General features: G+C 39.1%; 1 protein-coding gene across 1 annotated transcript in view; it reads left to right on the top strand.

Moving 5' to 3' along the window:
• The window catches only part of LOC117986892 (SUN domain-containing ossification factor), an 80,875-nt gene that overhangs the window by 56,902 nt on the left and 3,036 nt on the right, over positions 1–20,937 (top strand). Inside the window, 2 exon segments of the mRNA XM_034973860.2 lie at positions 18,029–20,084; positions 20,620–20,937. Coding sequence (XP_034829751.2) covers positions 18,029–20,084; positions 20,620–20,937 — 2,374 coding nt within the window.

Here is a 20,937-nt window from a genome sequence, read left to right as displayed (position 1 = left end):
AAACCTAATTTAACGAGCAGCGTTATTTGGGTACTTGATAATGATAACTTAGATAGCTAACTAATGACCAAAAAGTCTTTTTTGTACAAAATACTCGTCGAATTGAGAGCCGTCTTCTTTTTGAAGGTGGCTAAACATAAAAATTGGAACATCACAAAATAATCACTACCCATATAATAAATGCAAAAGTATATTTGTTTGTTGGTTTATTGGTTTGTTAGTTTGTCCTTCAATCCCGTCGCAATGGAGCAACGATCGACGTGATTTTTTGCATGGGTATAGTTAAAGACCTGGAGAGTGACATAGGCTACTTTTTATCCCGGAAAATCAAAGAGTTAAAACCTAAATCCACGCGAAGTCGAGCGAGGCGAGTCTAATCTGTTGAGCTATGTCGGTCACTTTGGTTCTTCTCCGAATTTCCTCGTTCCGTTTGCTAGAAAATATAGCATTTTTGACGGTTTCGCTAAAGCTCGTTAATGCAGAATCAGATTTTTCTAAACAAACAATGGTCAGTCTCGTGTGCCGAAATCCGTACTAATGCGCATACATTTTTTTATTTTATTTTGTTTATTTGAAAGTAATCAACAGCGTAAATACATAATAATTATTTAAATTTAAATCTAGGTATAACAGAAGGCCAAAAGAGATTACTTAAAATTATAATTTAACTATTTTAACAGAATAGAGTTAGAATAAATGTAGGTATATACAATAATAAAATAAAATTACAACAGTGTGTGTATGATTGTATGTGTGTGTGTATGCGTGTGTGAGTGTGTGCTTATGAGTATGTGTGAGCGTGTGTGCATGTGTGTGTGTGTGTAAATGGGAGTGTATGATTGCATGCATATTTAGATGTTAGCTACTTTTTTTTTGTTTTACGATGATTGATTTTGTTTTGTTTTACATCATCTAGGTCAATGTATCCAAACTCTAAAGTGATAACCAGTTCACACTGGCGCCTTGTAACTGGCACGTGTGTATCGAACTACATAGTTGCAAGGAATTTTGGAAAAATAAATAATAATATTACCTTTCTTTCACCAGACAACAAATCCCCACAGTATTATGTTAGTAACCATCTTAACCTATGGTTATCATCATCATCAACCCATAGCCGAATCACTACAGAGCACGGGTTTGGCCATAGTTTACCACGCTGGTCAATTTCGGATTGGCGCCTAACCTATGTTAGTAACTATAAATAATGTGTAAGTAAGGAACTTATTATATGTTAGTTAATATAATTAATATGCTTACTAACTAATGCATAAAGAAAGTGCTTTGCTAAATAATTGAGAGCTTAATTATACTTTTTACACAACTGCCCAAAAAAAGTGTAGGTCTCCGGGTTCCTATTATATTATGTGAGTTTATTTATTCCACCATAACTTCTAAATGCCTTAACAGATTTGGATGTATTTGGTATTTTTAGAATCCCCAGTGACACCGGATGTTTTTTTTTTGAAAAAAAAGTAATATGCCGGCTGTATGCTATTTAATTGCTTAAAATGCTTAAAATCTCCGAAAAGTTACAGATCGAACGAATCCCAGACCCACGAATCTTAACCACCAGGCTATCGCCACTTTTACGAATGAATGGATAAAGCAGAGTGATTGTCAACTTTCTAGAATGAAAGATGATAGAATCTGCATGAGTAATGGATAAGTTCGCACTGTTGTCGCCTGCCTCCAAATTAGAAACCGCGCCACGTACTGCAACAAGTTCTACTGCCGCTATAGGGCGCAACCGTGGGCGAGGTAATGAAGCCGGTCTGCCCAGACAGCACATAATCTAATATTTACTGGCCATTGTCTCGCGCTGTCCCAGCACTGTGCTGGTGTCGCAAGCGACGCCCGCGGCCGGCGGCGGGTCTTTGACACTCATAGAGAGCTAGTGGTAAACTTATGATTATAAGCTTATTTCGTGGTTCAAGGCCCAAGAAACGGGTCTGCCCGCTAAATTCAAATTTAATTTGGTTTTTCGCAATTTGTAAACTAATGCGACCAAGTAGACTTATGGCATTCATAGAAAGAAAAAGAAAGAAAGAAAGAAAAACGTTTATTTTTTAAGGCTGTACCACACATTACCAGCTAGACCTGGTTAGGTTATCCCGGCGCATCTAATACTTGAGTAATAAAGTCAAAAGACCTCAAGTAGAAGAAGCGCTGGAATAAACCATGTCATGTGTGGCACAACCCGAAAAAAAAGGTCCCTACTCAGCATAAATGCCGTATGTCTTGCACAAGTACAAAAACATACAGCGCTGGTTTTCAGTAGGAACCCTGATTCGGGTGGCGCCACGGAATTATTTTAATTGTACTTATCTAATCTATCTATTCTATATGTTAATAATATATACAAATTCACACATATTATACTTACTTATATATATAATTGGACACATCTATGCACATGTATAAGGTATGCCTATGATGTAGCCTAAATCTTGTTACAAAAAGGAGTACTCCGCCACATGATCCTGAAATTCTACCTGTTTATCCAAAAGGATTTTTTTCAATTTAGTTTTGAATGAAAATTTACTTTTTAAATTCCTTATTGGAGGGGGGATATTATTCCAACATTTAGTGGCGGAGTACGTAAATCATAGCAATATCATCTTAACAGGTTTATATAAAAAACTTTACTTGAAAGTGTCCAGATTAAGAAATTAGTCAAAATAATGACTATCAAACTCAACAAACGCTGCGCTGTCCGGTGCAAGGTCGCCATTCCAGCACCTTGGGATTTGGGACCCCAATGTCTATCGCACAAAATATTAAATTCGATGTTCTTGCGGGGGTCCATGTTTCTTTTAATCTGCGTTTGTATTTTTTTTATATAAAAATGGCGAGCAAACGAGTAGGCGGGTCTCCTATCTCTATTAAAAAAAACATTCATGAACGTAAATCGACACTAGCTCCCCGCCTACATGAGAGGTGTCGCAAAGCTCCTCGCGGGTGGTAGCTCTTTGACCGGCATGTTATTAATCTATGGCCTTTCCATTATTATCTCTTGATACACCATCAATTCAGTATTTCACACCACGCTTCCTGTAGCCTGCCCAAATGCGCAGTTGTCGATTGAAACTTCAATAGAGTCTGGATAATCTAGGGTCACAGGTCTCGTCAGATCTGACTTTAGGCTTCTATTGTGCTGTCTGGAAATAATTGGCTCCGATAGAGAATAGGGCGTAATTTTTGTTGCATAATATAAATAGTTTTTGGAATAACTAGCTTATGCTCGCGACTTCGTCCGCGTGGACTACACAAACTTCAAACCCCTATTTCACCCCCTTAGGTGTTGAATTTTTAAAAATCCTTTCTCAGCGGATGCCTGCATCATAATAGCTATCTGCATGCCAAATTACAGCCCGATCCGTCCATTAGTTTGAGCTGTACGTTGATAGATCAGTCATAAAACCTTCGCTATTTGATTCCATTTCGAGCGATAAAGTCGACACAGACCAATACAAAGCCTAGAATATAACGCTATGTATCCAAAGCACAAACTAGTTCTCAAAATAGAGGTATCTATCTCGATCTGTGGTTGGAATGTTGCAGTACTCGGTATTAACGTTAGGGATAGTGTTCCGAACCGCAACCGAACCGATTGCGCAATCGAATCAATACACTATTGTAATACGGAATCGAGGAAATTGCAGTCTCTGCTATGTCAGCCGAGAATGTCTATTTATTTTGATTGTGAAGCTCTTCGATTAACAATGAAATGAAATGAAATGAATATTTATTGGACTAGGAGAGCCCGTACCATAGGGGCCAGTGCCTTCCCATAGTTTCTAATAGTATTTAAAATTAATTAGGAACAAATACAAAGATTGTAATTAAATGTAAAGTTTGTTGCTGTTTGTTCGGGCGCGTGTGTGTGTGTGTGCTTGTGTACGTGTATCTATGTATATCGATGGTGATACTTAGTATTAGATAGAACCTGTCGGTTGTTTAATGTGAATATCATAAGCGTGTTTTAAATTTTTAATTCGATTTTTAATTGCATGCTAAATTTCTCTTCGGCATTTTGTTCGCGTTGATTTGTGCGTTTTTCAAATATTTCAAGACATCTACTTGGTATTTAAAGGTACTTGCTTGCAAATCTTTAATTTTAATAAAAAGTTATATTTTAACTTACCCGTTAGAAGTGGAAATAATAGGCAAGACTCAAGTCGCAATTTTTTGGGTTAGGTGCAATAAACTCTTGACGCGAGAAATGTAACCCAAATGTTACGGAGTTTATTGTATCATTGTGTAAAAGTACAAGGTTTTCTTTATATATATATTACAAAGTGTTCCCAAAGTGGAACGCCACACCGGTTTTCCGTTTCCTGTCACAGTCACAGTAAGTAATTAGGCCCCTTCTAAGCAGTGGCAATCATCGCTTCCCCACAACGTGTTAAAGTTATTAATGCAGATTAAAAAACAATATTTTTTTAATGATTTTCCAGACTTTGATAAAGAAAAAGGTTATGAAGAATATGTAAATCACATGTTTTATTTATTTTGGTTTATGATAGATGTAATAAAGTTTCGTAGGTTTCGTAATGTATAACTGTATTAGCCTAGTCAGTTAGGCCCCCTAGTCAGGGGATTCGGGGCTCGATCCCTAAATATCTAAATATATAAAAGGATTGACTGACTGACTGATCTATCAACGCACTGCTTAAACTACTGGACGGATCGGGCTAAAATTTGGCATGCAGATAGCTAGTATGACGTAGGCATCCGCTAAGGAAGGATTTTTGAAAAATCAACCCCTAAGAGGGTGAAATAGAGGTTTGAAATTTGTGTAGTCCACGCGGACGAAGTCACGAGCATAAGCTAGTAAATATATAAAAGGAAAAGGTGACTGACTGACTGACTGACTGATCTATCAACGCACATCTCAAACTACTGGACGGATCGGGCTGAAGTTTGGCATGCAGATAGCTATTATGAAGTTGGCATCCGCTAAGAAAGGATTTTTGAAAATTCAACTCAATATTTGAAGAAGTAAGGGGGGGAAATTTGTGTAGTCCACGCAGATGAAGTCGCGAGCATAAGCTAGTACCTACTATAAAATCCGTAACGAGGCAATCCGTCGGAGAACCAATGTGACGTAGCTCAACTAATTAGCCCGCTGCTGAAGTGGCAGTGGGCAGGCCACGTCTGCCGGAGAAATAAAGCAGAATGGCCGCTGCGGCAGACACGTTCTCGAGTGGAGACCGCGTATCGGCAAGCGCAGTGTGCGACGACCCCCAACCCGCTGGACTGACGACCTTAAGAAGGTAGCGGGAAGTGGGTGGATAAAGAAGGCAGAGGATCGTGTGTGGTAGCGCCCTCTTGGGAAGGCCTATGTCCATCAGTGGACGCAAACAGGCTGATTGAAAATTTGAAATACTATAAAAATGATTGCACGTGGTGTAATGTATCGATAATGATCGATCGTCGCGACTCGCGGGTTTATTGGCTCCGCAATTACAAGAGCCGGCGTCGCGTAAAATTACACTTTGTTACGTAAATGAGGCAATCAATACGCCTACCTACTAATGAATCCTTCATTCATATACTAGATGATATCCGCGACTTCGTCCGCGAGGACTTACATAGAGTCTTGTGCCGAGTACTAAAACTCGTGTCTCTGCCAACGCGAATAACAGACTGATAACAGAGCGAATAATAGATTACTAGCTGATGTCCGCATTTGTCCGCGTGGGTTTAGGTTTTTAAAAATCCCGTGGGAACGCTTTGATTTTCCGGGATAAAAAGTAGCCTATGTCCTTCCCCGTGATGCAAAATCTTTGTATCAAATTTCATCAAAATTCGGTTGAACAGATGGGCCGTGAAAAGCTAGCAAACAGACAGACAGACACACTTTTGCATTTATGTTATTAGTAAGGAAATAAGAATCAATGGTTACTGAAGTTCTTTTCGAATTTTTTTTTTTGGTTGTTGAGTGAGATTCGTGTGGAAGTCCCTACAAGAGACCTATGTCCAGCAGTGGACGTCTATTGGTTGATGATGATGATGATGATGAGTGAGATTAGGTAAATTGATTTCAAAACTCAACCAAATTAGTCTGTCCCCTTAAACCAGTGCAAATTGCGAAAACTTTGATGGTTTTCGTGAGTTTCGATGCCATATTTTTAGTGGCGATTTCACAAAATTTTCTTGTGTTAGGACAGTAGCCTGTAGATAGGTATATATCTACGTGACTGATATATACCTATCTACAGACTTTTTTTTAAAATAAAAAGCAAGAGTATAATATTTAAAAAAAGCCTTGTCAGAGTTGAAAAGAGCAAGTGTTGTAAAAATACATTGTATTTTTTTTCCAAAAAAAAATTGTTCATGATCTTTTCCTGAATTTTTCAGAAACATTTTTCCCGAAAACATCTACGTGATGTTTTAGAAACTGTGTATCCGAAACATTATTTCTCAGTGAATACATGGCTTTAAATAAATATATCTAGCAGAGATCGCGGGCTTTAAACTCTTTATTGAGACTAGAGAGGATTGAACTTTTCTATCTTCATTAGCATTATTAGATAACGGAGGAGGTAAGTACGTACAAGCTTTCTTTTCTATCGCGGAAATGTGTTGCGTATTTACTTTATCGAGGAGTAAAACTTTCATGCAATTATCTAGGCATCTTTTAGGTATAATAGGACTGGTATATTCTATATGGTGGTATAGGATAGGATTAGGTATAATAGGATTTTTTTTTTTCGAGGGTAGGCACTGAAAAGTGTGCACGCGTTTTTTTCGGCTCTCGTGTTTATTTTGTTTAAATTAGTTATTTATTGAATTTCAAACATGTATTAGTGTTCTCTTACCTGCCAGCCCTAGCTCCAATCAGAAAATCCACACTTGGCACCAGAATTGACAAATTAATTAGATAATATATCACAAAAGCACAGTCACCATAATTAACATCACTATGGAGGCCCTACAAGTTTCAATCCAATCAATGACGGAGCATTTCAACAATCAAATGGCAGAATTCCAGAAGAGTCTGCAGGGAGCAATTCCAGCATCCAGCCCCGCTTCTAATATATCTGGTCAGTTCAACACTTTCCGTACATTTGTGTTATCTGCGCTTGCTGGACTCCAGCAGCAAGTAGAAATGTTGGCCAAACAAACAGATCAGATGGAGATGCGGAGTAGGCGCAAGATGTTGCTGGTCCATGGCATCCCTGAAGGCACCGACAGTAATTTGGCAGCTACAGTGAGTACATCGTTGTCCCAACATTTAAAGTTACCCGACCTTAAGGAAGATGTTCTGAGCCGCTGTCAGCGCCTGGGTCAGCCCAAGGAAGACAGGCCCCGGGCTATACTTCTAAAATTCCGGGACCTGCCAACAAAGAATCAGGTCTGGTACGCCAAAACGGCTCTCAAGAATACAGGCATAACCCTATCTGAATTTTTAACTAAAGACCGTCACGATGCCTTCATGGCTGCGAGGCAAAAGTTTGGCGTTTCAAAGTGCTGGACGAGGGACGGACTCATTATAGTTATCGGCCATGACGGGAAACGACATCGGGTGACCTCCAAGGCAGAGGTTAGCGCCATCCAAACGCGCAGTGATAGCCAGACAGCGGCCACTTCTAGTGCTCTAACCACTCAAGTCCCAAAGGTCGATAAGCCATTAGTGAATGAAGCCGCGAGGACAAAAAGGAACGCTAGGAAGTAAGGCAAAGTCTCCTTCTTGTGCTCTGGCATTATTTGTTGTAGTTTTGTAGACTTATGACGCTTGCAAACCATGTATAGCAACTGCATACTTGTACTATCAGTAGGTATTAAATCATCTGTGTCTTTCTGCTATTAATTCACACGCCGTCACTTTAATGTAGTTGTGGGTACTAAAAGTTAAATTAGTTATCTAAACTCTAAACTTCAAACTTCTGTTTGCAAAATAAACAAACATCAAAATGGCACTGACATTTTATGACTGACACTTGACAGCTGAATCCATCGTTCATCGTTCCTAGTCTTTTAATCTATGGTAACTAGGGCCTGCGGTCTTCCAATGTTACCCACACTCATTGATTATAATCTGCATGCATTGAACTATGTACCTATTGTACGTTTACGTAGCATAGTCCTTAGATTAATTTTAGTGTTGTAAATATTGTAAAATAGTAATTAATTTTAAGAATTTATTTGTGATAGTTTTACTCTCAGCTTGCTATCATGTTGTACCTACTTAATTATGCATGTATTAATAGTTGCATTTTTTGTTAGCTTATTAGGTATTTTTTCGATATGGTAGCCTAGCTTCTCGCTTCATTTAGTGTTTTATTTACGGTTTTATCTGATTAAACTTAAATCAATGTTTTACTTTTATGCGATCTATTAATTTGCTGCTGGCGGGCGAAAGGAAATACTAGAAGGACCCGTACACTAAGTCTTATTATTATTATATTTTATTTGAGTTAATATTATTATTTTAAGTACCTCGGTATTATTTTAAGTAAGTATATCTTATAATTATTTTATTTTATTCTATTATTATGGCTAATAACGATATAGAGCACAGTAGTTCTGAAGACGAGTTTTTCTCAGCTTCTGATAAATCAGATGCATCCGATGGCAGTTTCCACAGCGTTTCAGTATCTCTCCATACCCAACTTCTTTTAGCGCTATCACCCTTTCCTAAAAACTTCAATGTGGTACATATCAATGCCCAAAGTATTCCATCTCATTTTACTGACCTCTTGGCTTCATTTGAAAATAATAATAGCATCCATGCTATTTTAGTATCTGAAACCTTCCTTAAACCATGCTTGCCTTCTACCTCCTACTCTATTCCTGGTTTCCACTTAATTCGAAATGACCGAACGGGTAAGGGTGGGGGTGGTGTGGCGATTTACCTTCGTAGCCATATTCCCTTCACTGTTTTGGACAAGTCACCCAGTTTGTACTCAGAAACTGCTGAACACATTTTCATTGAAGTATTATTTGGTCAACTGAAATTACTTCTTGGCGTATATTACAGCCCTTCTCTACATATTAATTATTTCCATTCGTTTGAAACACTCCTTGAACAATATGTACCAACAGTTGACCATACAATAATTTTGGGTGACTTTAACACGTGTCTCCTTAAAGGGGATGCGCGTGCGAAACGGCTGACTAATATTGTTAATAGTTCTAACCTACAGTTGCTTTCATCCTTGGCCACGCATTTCTTTCCTAATTGCGCACCCTCTCAGCTGGATTTGATGATGGTCTCCTCTAAAGAACATGTAAGCTCACATGGTCAATTGTCAGCGGAAGCCTTCTCCTATCATGATCTCATATATGTATCATATAAAATACGTCCACCGAAAGCCAAGCCGACTGTTGTCATGCGACGTAGCTTTAAGAACTTTAATAATGATAGGTTCCTGCAGGATCTCAATAACATAGATTGGGATATCATTTTTGATGCAACTACAGTAGATGAAAAGGTCAACTTATTTAACTCTATGCTAACACTAATCTTCGATGCTCATGCACCACTGCGCCCAATCAAGTTGAAACACCTACCGGCTCCCTGGCTAACTAAAGAAATAAAAATTGCTATGACCAAACGCAACTCAGCTAAAGCTAAATTTAAATTAAAACCAACTGAAGAGCATCTCGAAAAATACAAAAAACTACGGAACCGATGCAGTAAACTTTGCCGAGATGCTCAACGTAACTATATCCATGAGTCTATTGATAACAGTAACCCTTTGAAAACCTGGAAGTTTCTAAATTCACTAGGGATCGGCAAGCAACAGTATCAGACCGTGAAGAATATAAACCTGGATGATTTGAATAGGTATTTTACCACAATAACACCAATGGATAGCCAAATAAAAAATGATACCTTAGTCCGTTTTAGTGCAGCACCCTCTCCTGTTTTCCCCCCATTTATATTTAACTCAATTACCCCTGATGATGTCAAGAAACACATATTGGCAATCAAATCTGATGCAGTTGGCAGTGATGGTGTAAGCCGGAAAATGATAATGCTTGTACTGGAACAAGTGACCCCGATACTTAGTCATATTCTTAATCACTCCTTATCGACTAGTACTTTTCCCAGCGCGTGGCGGGTAGCGTATGTTATTCCTGTTCCCAAAACGACTAATCCATCGTCCTTCTCTCATTATCGGCCAATTTCTATTCTTCCCTTCCTTTCTAAAGTAGCTGAACGTATAGTTTCCTCTCAACTTCGCCGCTACATATCCTTTAATAACCTACTTAATCCTCACCAATCAGGTTTCCGGCCAGGGCACAGCACTGTCACAGCGCTCACCAAGATATGTGATGACATTCGCTACGGCCTCGACAACCAACTTGTGACAATTATTGTTCTTTTAGACTTTAGTAATGCCTTTAACTCGGTTGATTTGGATATAATGTTGGCCACGCTTAAGTCTGTTAATATATCGCAAGAAGTGGTGGACTGGTTTCATTCTTATTTATGGAATCGTCAGCAATGTGTCCGCATTGATAATAATTTTTCCTCCGTTTCCTGTCTTCGTGCCGGTGTACCTCAAGGAGGTGTCCTTTCGCCACTTTTATTTGCTATTTTTATTAATTCTATCTCCCATTCCCTCTCTTCATCCTACCACCTTTACGCTGATGACCTGCAAATATACATATCCGTACCAGCGGATGAAGTTATGACAGGTATTAGTAAAATTAATTCTGACTTATGTAAAATTAGTACATGGAGTAAATCGCACGGTCTGACTTTAAATGCTAGTAAGTCACAGGCTGCTATCATTGGTAACCCCAGGCAAACTTGTAAGATCGACTTCAATACCGCTGATTCAATCGTGCTGAATAATTCGACCATACCGTTCAGTGCGACTGTCAAGAACCTCGGCTTGTTTATTGACTCCTCATTCTCCTGGATCCCGCAAACTAATTATGTAAGCAGACGCCTCTTCGCTGCTGTCGGCTCTCTTAAAAGATGGAAGAATCTCCTCCCAATCAAAACAAAAATATCTTTGGCTGAAACTCTGCTCTTACCCATATTGGACTATGCCGACAGCAGCTACACAGATCTGAATGAGGAGCTACTAAACAAGTTGGAGCGGTTGCAAAACCTTTGCATTCGATTTATTTATGGACTAAGGAAATTTGACCACATCACCGAATACCGTACGCGCCTTAAATGGTTGACAATTAGACGGCGTCGGGATTTCCACGCACTCACCTTACTCTTCTCTATCCTCTATGCTCCCCACACTCCTTCGTACCTTAAAGATCGCTTCACTTTTCTTGGTGCTGCCTATCGCGACAGGAATTTACGCTCATCCACAGATAACAAACTCCAAACCCCACGTAGCTGCACAAAATTCTACGGGAAATCTTTTACAGTATATGTTGTACAACTGTGGAATGCTCTGCCCAAAAATATCCGGGATTCGAAATCCTTGCCCATATTCAAAAATCGTCTTAAAGAACTATACTTATCGATGCCATAATAGTCAATTTATTCGATCATAGGTATTATATGTATGTCTTTTATAATATATGTAGGTATGTAGTTATATATATATATATATATATATGTATTTCTATTATGGATTGTATATATATTGATATTTATAATAGTTATGTATATGTATGATAGTTATGTATGTATTACTGAAATAGTTAATTATATTATATAATATTATACTACTTCATTTTTCTGTATTGCGTGTAAGTACTATCCTACACACCTAGTTTCTCCTTTCTCCAAAGGTTGCCTGGTAGAGATTGCTGTGAGCAATAAGGCCGCCTTTGCATACAATTATTTTTTAGTTTTAGTTTTTTTGTAATAGTTATGTAATATTTTTGTGTGCAATAAAGTATTTCTATCTATCTATCTATATAATAGGACTGATCTATCAACACACAGCTCAAACTACTGGACGGATCGGGCTGAAATTGCAGATAGCTATTATGACGTAGGTATCCGGTAAGACAAGATTTTTGAAAATTCAACCCCTAAGGGGGTGAAATAGGGGTTCGAAATTTGTGTAGTCCACGCGGACGACGTCGCGAGCATAAGCTGGTATCTAAAATGTTCCTACATACACCACAGAAACAATACGGGAATAAAATAATAAACCAAGTTAGGTAAAAGATCAATTTGGCGGCCTTATCGCTGCATAGCAATCTCATCTAGTATGTTAATTTGTTGCGACATCGACACTATCAGTTTCTATGGATCTTTGCATTCCATTGCCGTTGTCCCGGTGATCTGTTGAGATCATTACATCATCCAATTAGTGTCCATTTTCCTTGGTCAAGTTTCATCGACATTTGTTGCAATAAATAAGGCTTCGCGCTCCGGTGAAGTTCTGGAAATCCCATATTCTAGTGGGGGTCTGCTGTGTTATAAAGACAACCTACAGTAGCCGGCAGAAAAAATTGTCCATCAACCTTTAGAAAGAGTTAGCGTTTTCGTAGAGCGTTGTCTCTGTCGTTGAGACCGACAAAACGTCACACAGGTATGAGTGACAGAGACAACGCTTTACGAAGTCGAAACCTCTTTCTAATAGTCGATGTCTATTTCCTGCCGGCTACTGTACATTGATTTTACACATATAAGCGTACGAATTTATCTTCACTTAGTTTTTAGGGTTCCGTACCTCAAAAGGAAAAACGGAACCCTTATAGGATCACTTTGTTGTCTGTCTGTCAAGAAACCTACAGGGTACTTCCCGTTGACCTAGAATCATGAAATTTGGCAGGTAGGTAGATCTTATAGCTGACATTTGGGGAAAAATCTGAAAACCGTGAACTTAGAGTTGGATCACACAAAAAATATTAAATTGTGGTCATGAACTAATAATTAGTATTTTCAACTTTCGAAGTGAGTGACTATATCAAGTGGGGTATCATATGAAAGGTCTTCACCTGTACATTCTAAAACAGATTTTTATTTATTTTTATGCATCATAGTTTTTGAATTATCGTGCAAAATGTCGAAAAAATACGACTGTAGTACGGAACCCTCATTGCGCGAGCCTGACTCGCACTTGGCCGGTTTTATAATATCAAATAGACTCAACTCTACTCCACTTTGTCTCTCTCGTTAGAGAGTAGTATATTCCTTGCTCCCTCTGTACCTACCTATGCGTCAGCCCACAGGTGCTTCCCTTCTCACTACATTTCACGTTAGGTATCTACTATCTACTATCTTCTACAATGTATCAGAGTCAGACTAGATAACGCGGTTAAATAAATATTTTTTTCCTTTGATAAAATGTATCATTAAACATCTACGCATGTTTGTTGTTGCATAAAGACCATGTTTATAAACTGATTAAAAAGTCACTTATTTGCCCGCGTGTTTTATAAAATGTATAACTTGTATGATTAAGTAGTACCTACCTACTTACGCTGGAATTCATAGTCGAGATAGGGGCTTCTTTAGGGGACCATTCCTGTGTCATATTCAACCTTAATGCATTGCATGTAATTCAGGCACATGTCGTCTGGATGGTCCTCTAAACGATCTTGACTATGAATTCCAGGTGGTAATATGTATTGTACATGTAGGTAGGTATATGGTGGGTATCAAAGATGGATGCAACGATTTCCCGCCAACGCGATCGACCATTGTTGCACATTGCGTATTGCAATAATTATTCTATTTTTAAATACCTAGGTATCACCCTAAACACATAAGAAAGAAGTTTAATTAAAACAAAATGGATATGGCCTCGTGGAGATTTAATTGTTGTTTATACAATTAATTAATTATTGATCCCTTTTGGGACCAGTAATGTAGACCACCATACTAGGCTAGTCAAGGCTCCATAGTATGATTCAATAAAAAAAATTCAAAGATCGAATTTCCCGCCAACGCGAACGGTCACAGATAATAAATTGTTATGAACCTGCAAACCATGAAAAAAGTGCAAAAAAAAAGTTGAAATAAAGTTGTCTCTACACGTATTATCAGGGAGTTGAGATCGTACTTAGGTACAGCAAGTTGTAACACTTTACACCTAGCTTCTAAAAAAAGTTGAAATAAAGGTGTGTCTACATGTGCTTCGGGCTTGAAGTCTTACTGCAACGATTACGAAACATTGTCACGTAACGTCAAAACCAGTGTAAAGGTGTGTCCACACTTGTGTCGGAGGAATGCAGGGTGTGTGTTGTGTGTTGTTATAGGCGCGCGACACAGTCGACATTAGTACCAACTACATCATCTAGCTTTACAAAAAGTTGAAATAAAGGTGTATCTACATGTGCTTCGGCTTCGTACGATAGTGAAACTTATCTGTAGCGTCAAAACAAGTGTAAAGGTGTGTCCGCACTGGTGCCGGGACAGTGCGGGGTGTGTGTTGTGTGTCGTGATCGGCGCGCGACGTCGCCAATGCGGCGGCGGCGGTTGCGCGATGTCGCCGCCGCGGGCGCTGCTGGCGGCGCTGCTGCTCTGCCAACTGCTGTCGTACGGTGGCCACCAAGGACTCACCAAGATATTCTACACGTAAGATACTATAGATAACACTCTACACATATTTACAGGAAGCTTCGAGATGTATTCTCGTCCAAAAATTTTCAGTGCTTGATGACCAAAGTCTTCGAACAGTGCGTGTTGCCAGTGATGACATATGGATCCGAGACATGGTCGCTAACTATGGGCCTCAAAAGAAAGCTCAGAGTCACTCAGTGGGCGATGGAGAGAGCTATGGTCGTAGGTTCTCTACGTGATCAAATCAAAAATGAGGAGATCCGTAGGAGAACTAGAGTAACCGACATAGATCAACGGGTTGCGAAGCTGAAGTGGCAATGGGCAGAGCACAACGTCCGGAAAACAGATAGACGTTGGTGTCTCAAGGTGCTGTAATGGCGACCTCGCACCGGAAGGCGCAACGTTTGGAAGACCCCCCACTAGGTGGGCGGACGACATCAGACGAGTCGAGCCGCTCGATTCAGGCGGCGCAAGACCGTGGCGTGTGGAAGTCCCTACAAGAGACCTACATCCAGCAGTGGACGTTTATCGGTTGATGACGATGACACATATTTACTATCAGAGGGATACCAGATCAACCGACATGGGTCATCAGGAGGTCTCTATCCATTTAAACACCCTCAGTTTGTAAATTTTGAATACAAACGCGTATTATCGCAAGTCGCGTGGAGTCAGGTATGGTGGCGTGTAGTACCTAAGTATATTTCCGTCATAATAACCCGTTGTCGAAATCAATTGATGCATTGGTATGTTCGTAATATGGAAAGGAATTTTAACAATAAACAAGATATCGATTAATTTAACACGCACTTACATTTCACACGATCTTTTAATAGACCGTAACAATGTCAGTTAAGTACTGAAGTCATAAAAACAAACACGCTATTATTGTCAGTGTTAGATTATGCCCCTTGGACCTATTTAGCCCAACAGGTTCGGCAAATGAAAAACTGAAAAAATAACCGACCAATTCGGCGATGAGTCTGTTTCAGTCACACTGACCGATCTTGGCAAAATTTGCAAACACAGATATGTCCAGATTTGCAACTAGCGTGGCCCCCTCAGCCCCTCTCGCTCAAGCAGATTTTCTTACTTGTGCAATGTCATTCCTTCTACACTTCACGTTGTTTGCCAAATACTCACGTACAAATACATTTTGGCAAACAAAAAAATGTGGCCACGGTGATAAGGACAAAACATAATCATTTTGTCACGTTCTATTAAGAGCTTAAATGCATTTAGCTATCTCGTTCTAACAGTAAGTGTCACAATAGGGCTACTTCTAACAGTCCTTGTTCTGAGTTTGCAAATATGTAAAAATATAGGTCGACATTCACCGAGGCTTTAGATGTTGTCTTTGGAAAAACAGCAACTACCTATAAGAGACCTAGGTATATCCAGCAGTAAAGGTCTATTGGTCGATACCCTATTATGACGATGATGAAAATGAATTTGCTTTTGATTGGGTCAATACGCAAGAAATGTGTAATGCCCACATTCCCACATGAGTACAATCTCCACAATTGACGCAATGATTGTCTCAATTGGTCACGTTATACAATTGATCTCATATTTTGAGGACTCCATTGTCACAGAATATCTTAAATAACTTCCACGCGTCAAGTCAATTTGAGATATCATATTATTTATTCGTAAATATGTAAACTCTGCCGTCCTATATCAAAAAAGCCGTTAACTGCAAACAATATTTATAAGTTATCTCCAAAAAACGTGGCTATTTTCAAAAATTAAAGTTTCTAAAAACATAATGCTACAAAGTACCAAACTTTTTATTTAGTTTTTACTTTTTACGTAGCATTTTTTTTTAGAAAGATTAGTTTTTCAAAATTCCCACGTTTTTGGCCGATAACTTATTTTTTTTTGTACCTAGCTTACTTATAAGCAGTACGTGACAGGTCGAAGTGTGCAATCGGGGTGGGGACGCCCCGCACACCCTCCGCGCTAGCCCGGTGCGAGCGAGCGCGGGTGTACGGGGCGTCCCCCGCCTCTTACCCCGATTGTCATCTAAACTTGTCCCGTACCATAGTCTATCTAGGTACTACGCACTAGATGGGTCATCCCTGTCTGTGTTCAGTCTGTGAACCACCACACCTTGTCCTCAGCCTTCCTCACCCAGCCGCTTCCCGCCAGTCGCCACCATCTCCGTAAATTATTCCGTCAGTCGTCGTAGATTAATATTACCTATTATTCTTCTTCATAAACTTTGGGGCTATGCAGGTTCTTGAATACCCTGTATCACTGCGACCGTCTCCGATCCACTGTGTTTGCCTCTACTTCACATTTCCTTGTCAAATCCGGTGGCGCCATATTACCTATTTGAGATGGACTCTTTCACAGATATAAAATCACGCGAAGAACCTTTTCATATGATTTAAAATTCGCAATCATGATTCATGCCCATCGCTACTACCATTGACATATATATTACTTCGTAAGGACAGTGCCATTGAACAAGCAAAATGTTGCTTTAGTCACCGACTCATTGGTCCTAAAATGTTTATTTAGCACCAATGCAACCTCAGTGACGTCTGGATTTCAAACGGGTCGTTTATTAGTATCTAAGAGGTGGCGCTGATTAATTTGGTTCCAAACCCGTGAAAAAATTGTTCGCTTGGGCATATCTTGTCATTTATATCGATGGCTACTACCGATAGTAACTAGTTAGCAACAAAAGTTACTTTACATTCCGGCGAATATAAAGCAGGCACCAAGTTTAAACCTACCTAAGTTTCAGCTAAGCGGAGAAGCAAACCGGCTTGCTTGCATTCCAACATAGTTTAATCGAAATATACGATTATTGCAACTTTAATAGTAATTTTGCTGCAAAACATGAGTTATATTTAGCTTTATTTATATGAAGGAAATACGCACTAAATCAGGATATAAACATGTTCTCATAATTGAAATTTATATAGTGAATAAATTCTCTTTACCCAGGAAATGTAATTTATTGTTATTGAATTTTGGTTTGGTATTTTATTTGAAGGAAATAATGGCGTTCATTCGATAAGAGGTTTTACAGGCGTGCGTTGCCTCGTACAAACACATCGACTGAGCATGCCTCGCGAGGCAGATAGACACACCCATTTAGTTATAGTCCGTACAGAATGACTTCTCATGCGATATTTTAACTCTATAGGTCAACTGTTATGTCAAAAGAACGATTCACTTTAAAATACGGACTAAAATCGTACTTTTGACATGACAATGACACATAAAGTTAAAATGGAGCGTGAGAAGTCATTTTGTACGCATAAGTCTATGTTTGACTTCATATGTAGATTTTTCAATTTACCCTAATTTGTTAGGTTATTACTAGTTTCCGTTCAAGCGATTTATTACCGGCGAGTAATTGGAATTTAATCGACTCGACTGCGTTAAACGGCAACGTTAGGCAATAATAAAATCACGGATTTCTCTGTCAGATTGATTTTATCAGCTATTTTGTTAGCTTTATCAAGATACTTGCACTTTCACTTAAAACTTTTGTGTTAAAAATTCTAAGCATCCAGATATTTTTATTATCATAAAAATTCATATTGTTCTTTTCTATTTCAGGTTACCTGACACGGGGCAGCCTCCGATACTCATCTCGCTAGCAGAAAATGCAAAGTTGGATCTAAGAACTCCAGAAGAGCTATTGTACGCGAACGAATCAGAAAAGCACAATGAAACAACAAGTTTTGCTATCGCCGACGGTGAAGCTAGCGACGACGATGAGGAAAAAGAAAAAGTTACCGAAAAACCAAGTACGGAACCTCGGCTCGTAGTCAAAGCGAAACCTTTCCAAGAGAGCCAACCAGAGGACGTACCTCAAACCACCACAGCTCCGGAAGACGCGGAAATCATAGCAGAATCTCAACTGGAAGAAAAACCCGAAGAAAACATTCCAATCAAACCGGAAACGCCGCAAGAAGATATACCCTCCTTCTCGGAGTGGGCGCAGAAACAGCTAGCCGAGGCTGAAAAGAAGGACATCGTGCTGAACCATTCAAGTCAACCTAGTCATAGTAATACTAATTTCAGCAGCAAAAACACTAAATTAAGATCAAAAAATTATGCTTCTCCCGCATGCGGTGCCAAAGTCGTCGCCGTCAACCCTGAGGCGGGATCGGCGAGCTCTATCTTATCTCCGAACAGAGACGAGTATATGCTCAACACCTGTAACAGCCGCATTTGGTTCGTAGTAGAGCTTTGCGAAGCTGTGCAAGCACAAAAGATCGAAATAGCAAACTTTGAGCTTTTCTCCTCTACGCCCAAAGATATCGCTGTGGGTTTTAGCGATCGATTTCCTGTCCGGGAATGGGCCAGCGTCGGTCAGTTTACCGCGCAAGACATAAGAGATGTACAAAGTTTCGATTTGTACCCGCATATATTTGGAAAATTTATCAGGGTAGAACTGTTATCACATCACGGTTCGGAACACTACTGCCCTATATCTTTATTCAAAGTTTACGGCACTTCAGAATTCGAAGTGCTAGAAAAAGAAAGCTCTCAACACTCCGCTCAGATAGATGACGAGGAGGATGAGATAATAGATGTCCCCGACGTACCCGCCGCTGAAGCGGAACCGACAAAGAACTTGTTCGGTTCCGCGCGAGATGCCGTCATGTCTATTATGAAGAAAGCCGCTCAAGCATTAGTTAAGTCAGAAGTTCCTAATAACGTTTCCAGTGAACACAATGATACATCAACAGACAATATGTACAAAAAGTGTTGCTCACCCAGCCATATAATAGTGTGTGATAATTGTAGTGAAACGCTTTACAATGATGTGTATGAACTACTCAGTTGTAGCTCGGACAGATTGACCAGTTTAGTGCGTCAAGTTTTTTTAAGAGACACTTTAAAGTGTACGAGTGTATGTCAAAACTATGGTTTAGATTTTAAAAGTACAAAGACTATAGAGTTCGGTGAAGAACGCGCGGCGTATGTAAACTCCTTCTTCCCGCCGAAATATATAGCAGCGTTGTGCAACATTCTCGCGATTAAAGAGAAAAAAGTAGTATTAAACACTAGTTTCGAGACAGAAATGAACGTTACTTCTAATACAACAGTAGATGATTTCCCTCAGAAGCTTAATAGTGAAACTAATTCCGAACAAGAACTGAAGTTAGTGCCGATAAAAGACAATGATACGGATGATAAAATTAATGAAACGGCTCAACCTGATGATAGAACTGTTGTACCTGAACAAAAACTTGAGCATGCTCCTGTAGAGTTACCAAAAGATGACAAAGATAAAAAAGATTCCTACAAAGAAAATTCTCCAGCAAGTGCTGAAGAACAATTCTTTTTGCCGGAACCACAAGTGGATCCAATGCCTCAAGAAAAACAATCAGAAGAGAAGAACGAAATAGAAAACCAAGACAATCCAAAGATTGAAATTAAAAATGGAAAAGATATAAACACTGATAAACCAAAAGATACTCTAAGTGTAGGCGATGAAATAAGCGATCAAGTGATGATCGAATCAGATAGTTTTATATCTGACCTAGATCAGATGGCGGTGGATCCAACTCCTGCCGGCGCTCACGCCGCGGTGAATCAAAACCAGGCTCAGGCGTCTCTACAGAAGGAGTCTGTATTTTTAAGGCTCTCCAATAGAGTGAAGGTGAGTTTATTTTTTAATACTTATGTCCTTAACGATTAAGTCTTCTTTAACAAAACATGCTGATATTAACCAGAGTCTATTCATTTTTCTAAACCTATATCAGAAACTACTAGTTAAAAAAAGTTTACATAAGTGTGTAACTGAAACTACAAATATTGTAAAAAATTGAAGATGAAAATTTATTTTTAACTAGCTTATGCCCGCGACTTAATTCGCATGGACTACACAATTTTCAGACCCCTATTGTACCTCCTTAAGGGATGCATTTTCAAAAACCCTTTCTTAGCGGATGCCTACGTCATGATAGTGATCAGCATGCCGAATTTCAGCCCGATCCGTCCAGTAGTTTAAGCTGTGCGTTGATAGATCAGTCAGTCAGTCACCTTTTCTTTTTATATATTTAGATGTTTAGAACTTATTTCATAAAATTTCATGCTTCAGGTGTAAAAATTCAGACTTATGAAATTTTAAATTTATTTTAACTTAGCTGTCGATGATAGTATTTATTATTAACGCTTATATTTCTCAATTTCAGACGCTAGAAAGAAACATGTCTCTGTCGGGTCAGTACCTCGAAGAGTTGAGCAGAAGATACAAAAAGCAAGTAGAAGAAATGCAAAAGTCATTTGAAAAGACAATGCTGCAAATGTCGGAAGAAAGGAGAAAAAGCAACGAAAGAGAACAGAAATACATAGACCAGATGACGTTACTACAGGATAAACTTTCACAGATGACTATAGCTCTAGAAATGCTGATGGAAGAAAGAGACAGCTGGTTCGGGAATTTAACATTCTTTAAATTTTTCATTTACCAGTCTATAATAGTCGTTATAGCAATGTATTATATATCGAAG

Source organism: Maniola hyperantus, chromosome 1 (assembly GCF_902806685.2).
Source record: "Maniola hyperantus chromosome 1, iAphHyp1.2, whole genome shotgun sequence".
Taxonomy (NCBI): domain Eukaryota; kingdom Metazoa; phylum Arthropoda; class Insecta; order Lepidoptera; family Nymphalidae; genus Maniola; species Maniola hyperantus.
Note: the sequence above shows the minus strand (reverse complement) of the source record. Positions and strands in the feature narration are given on the sequence as shown.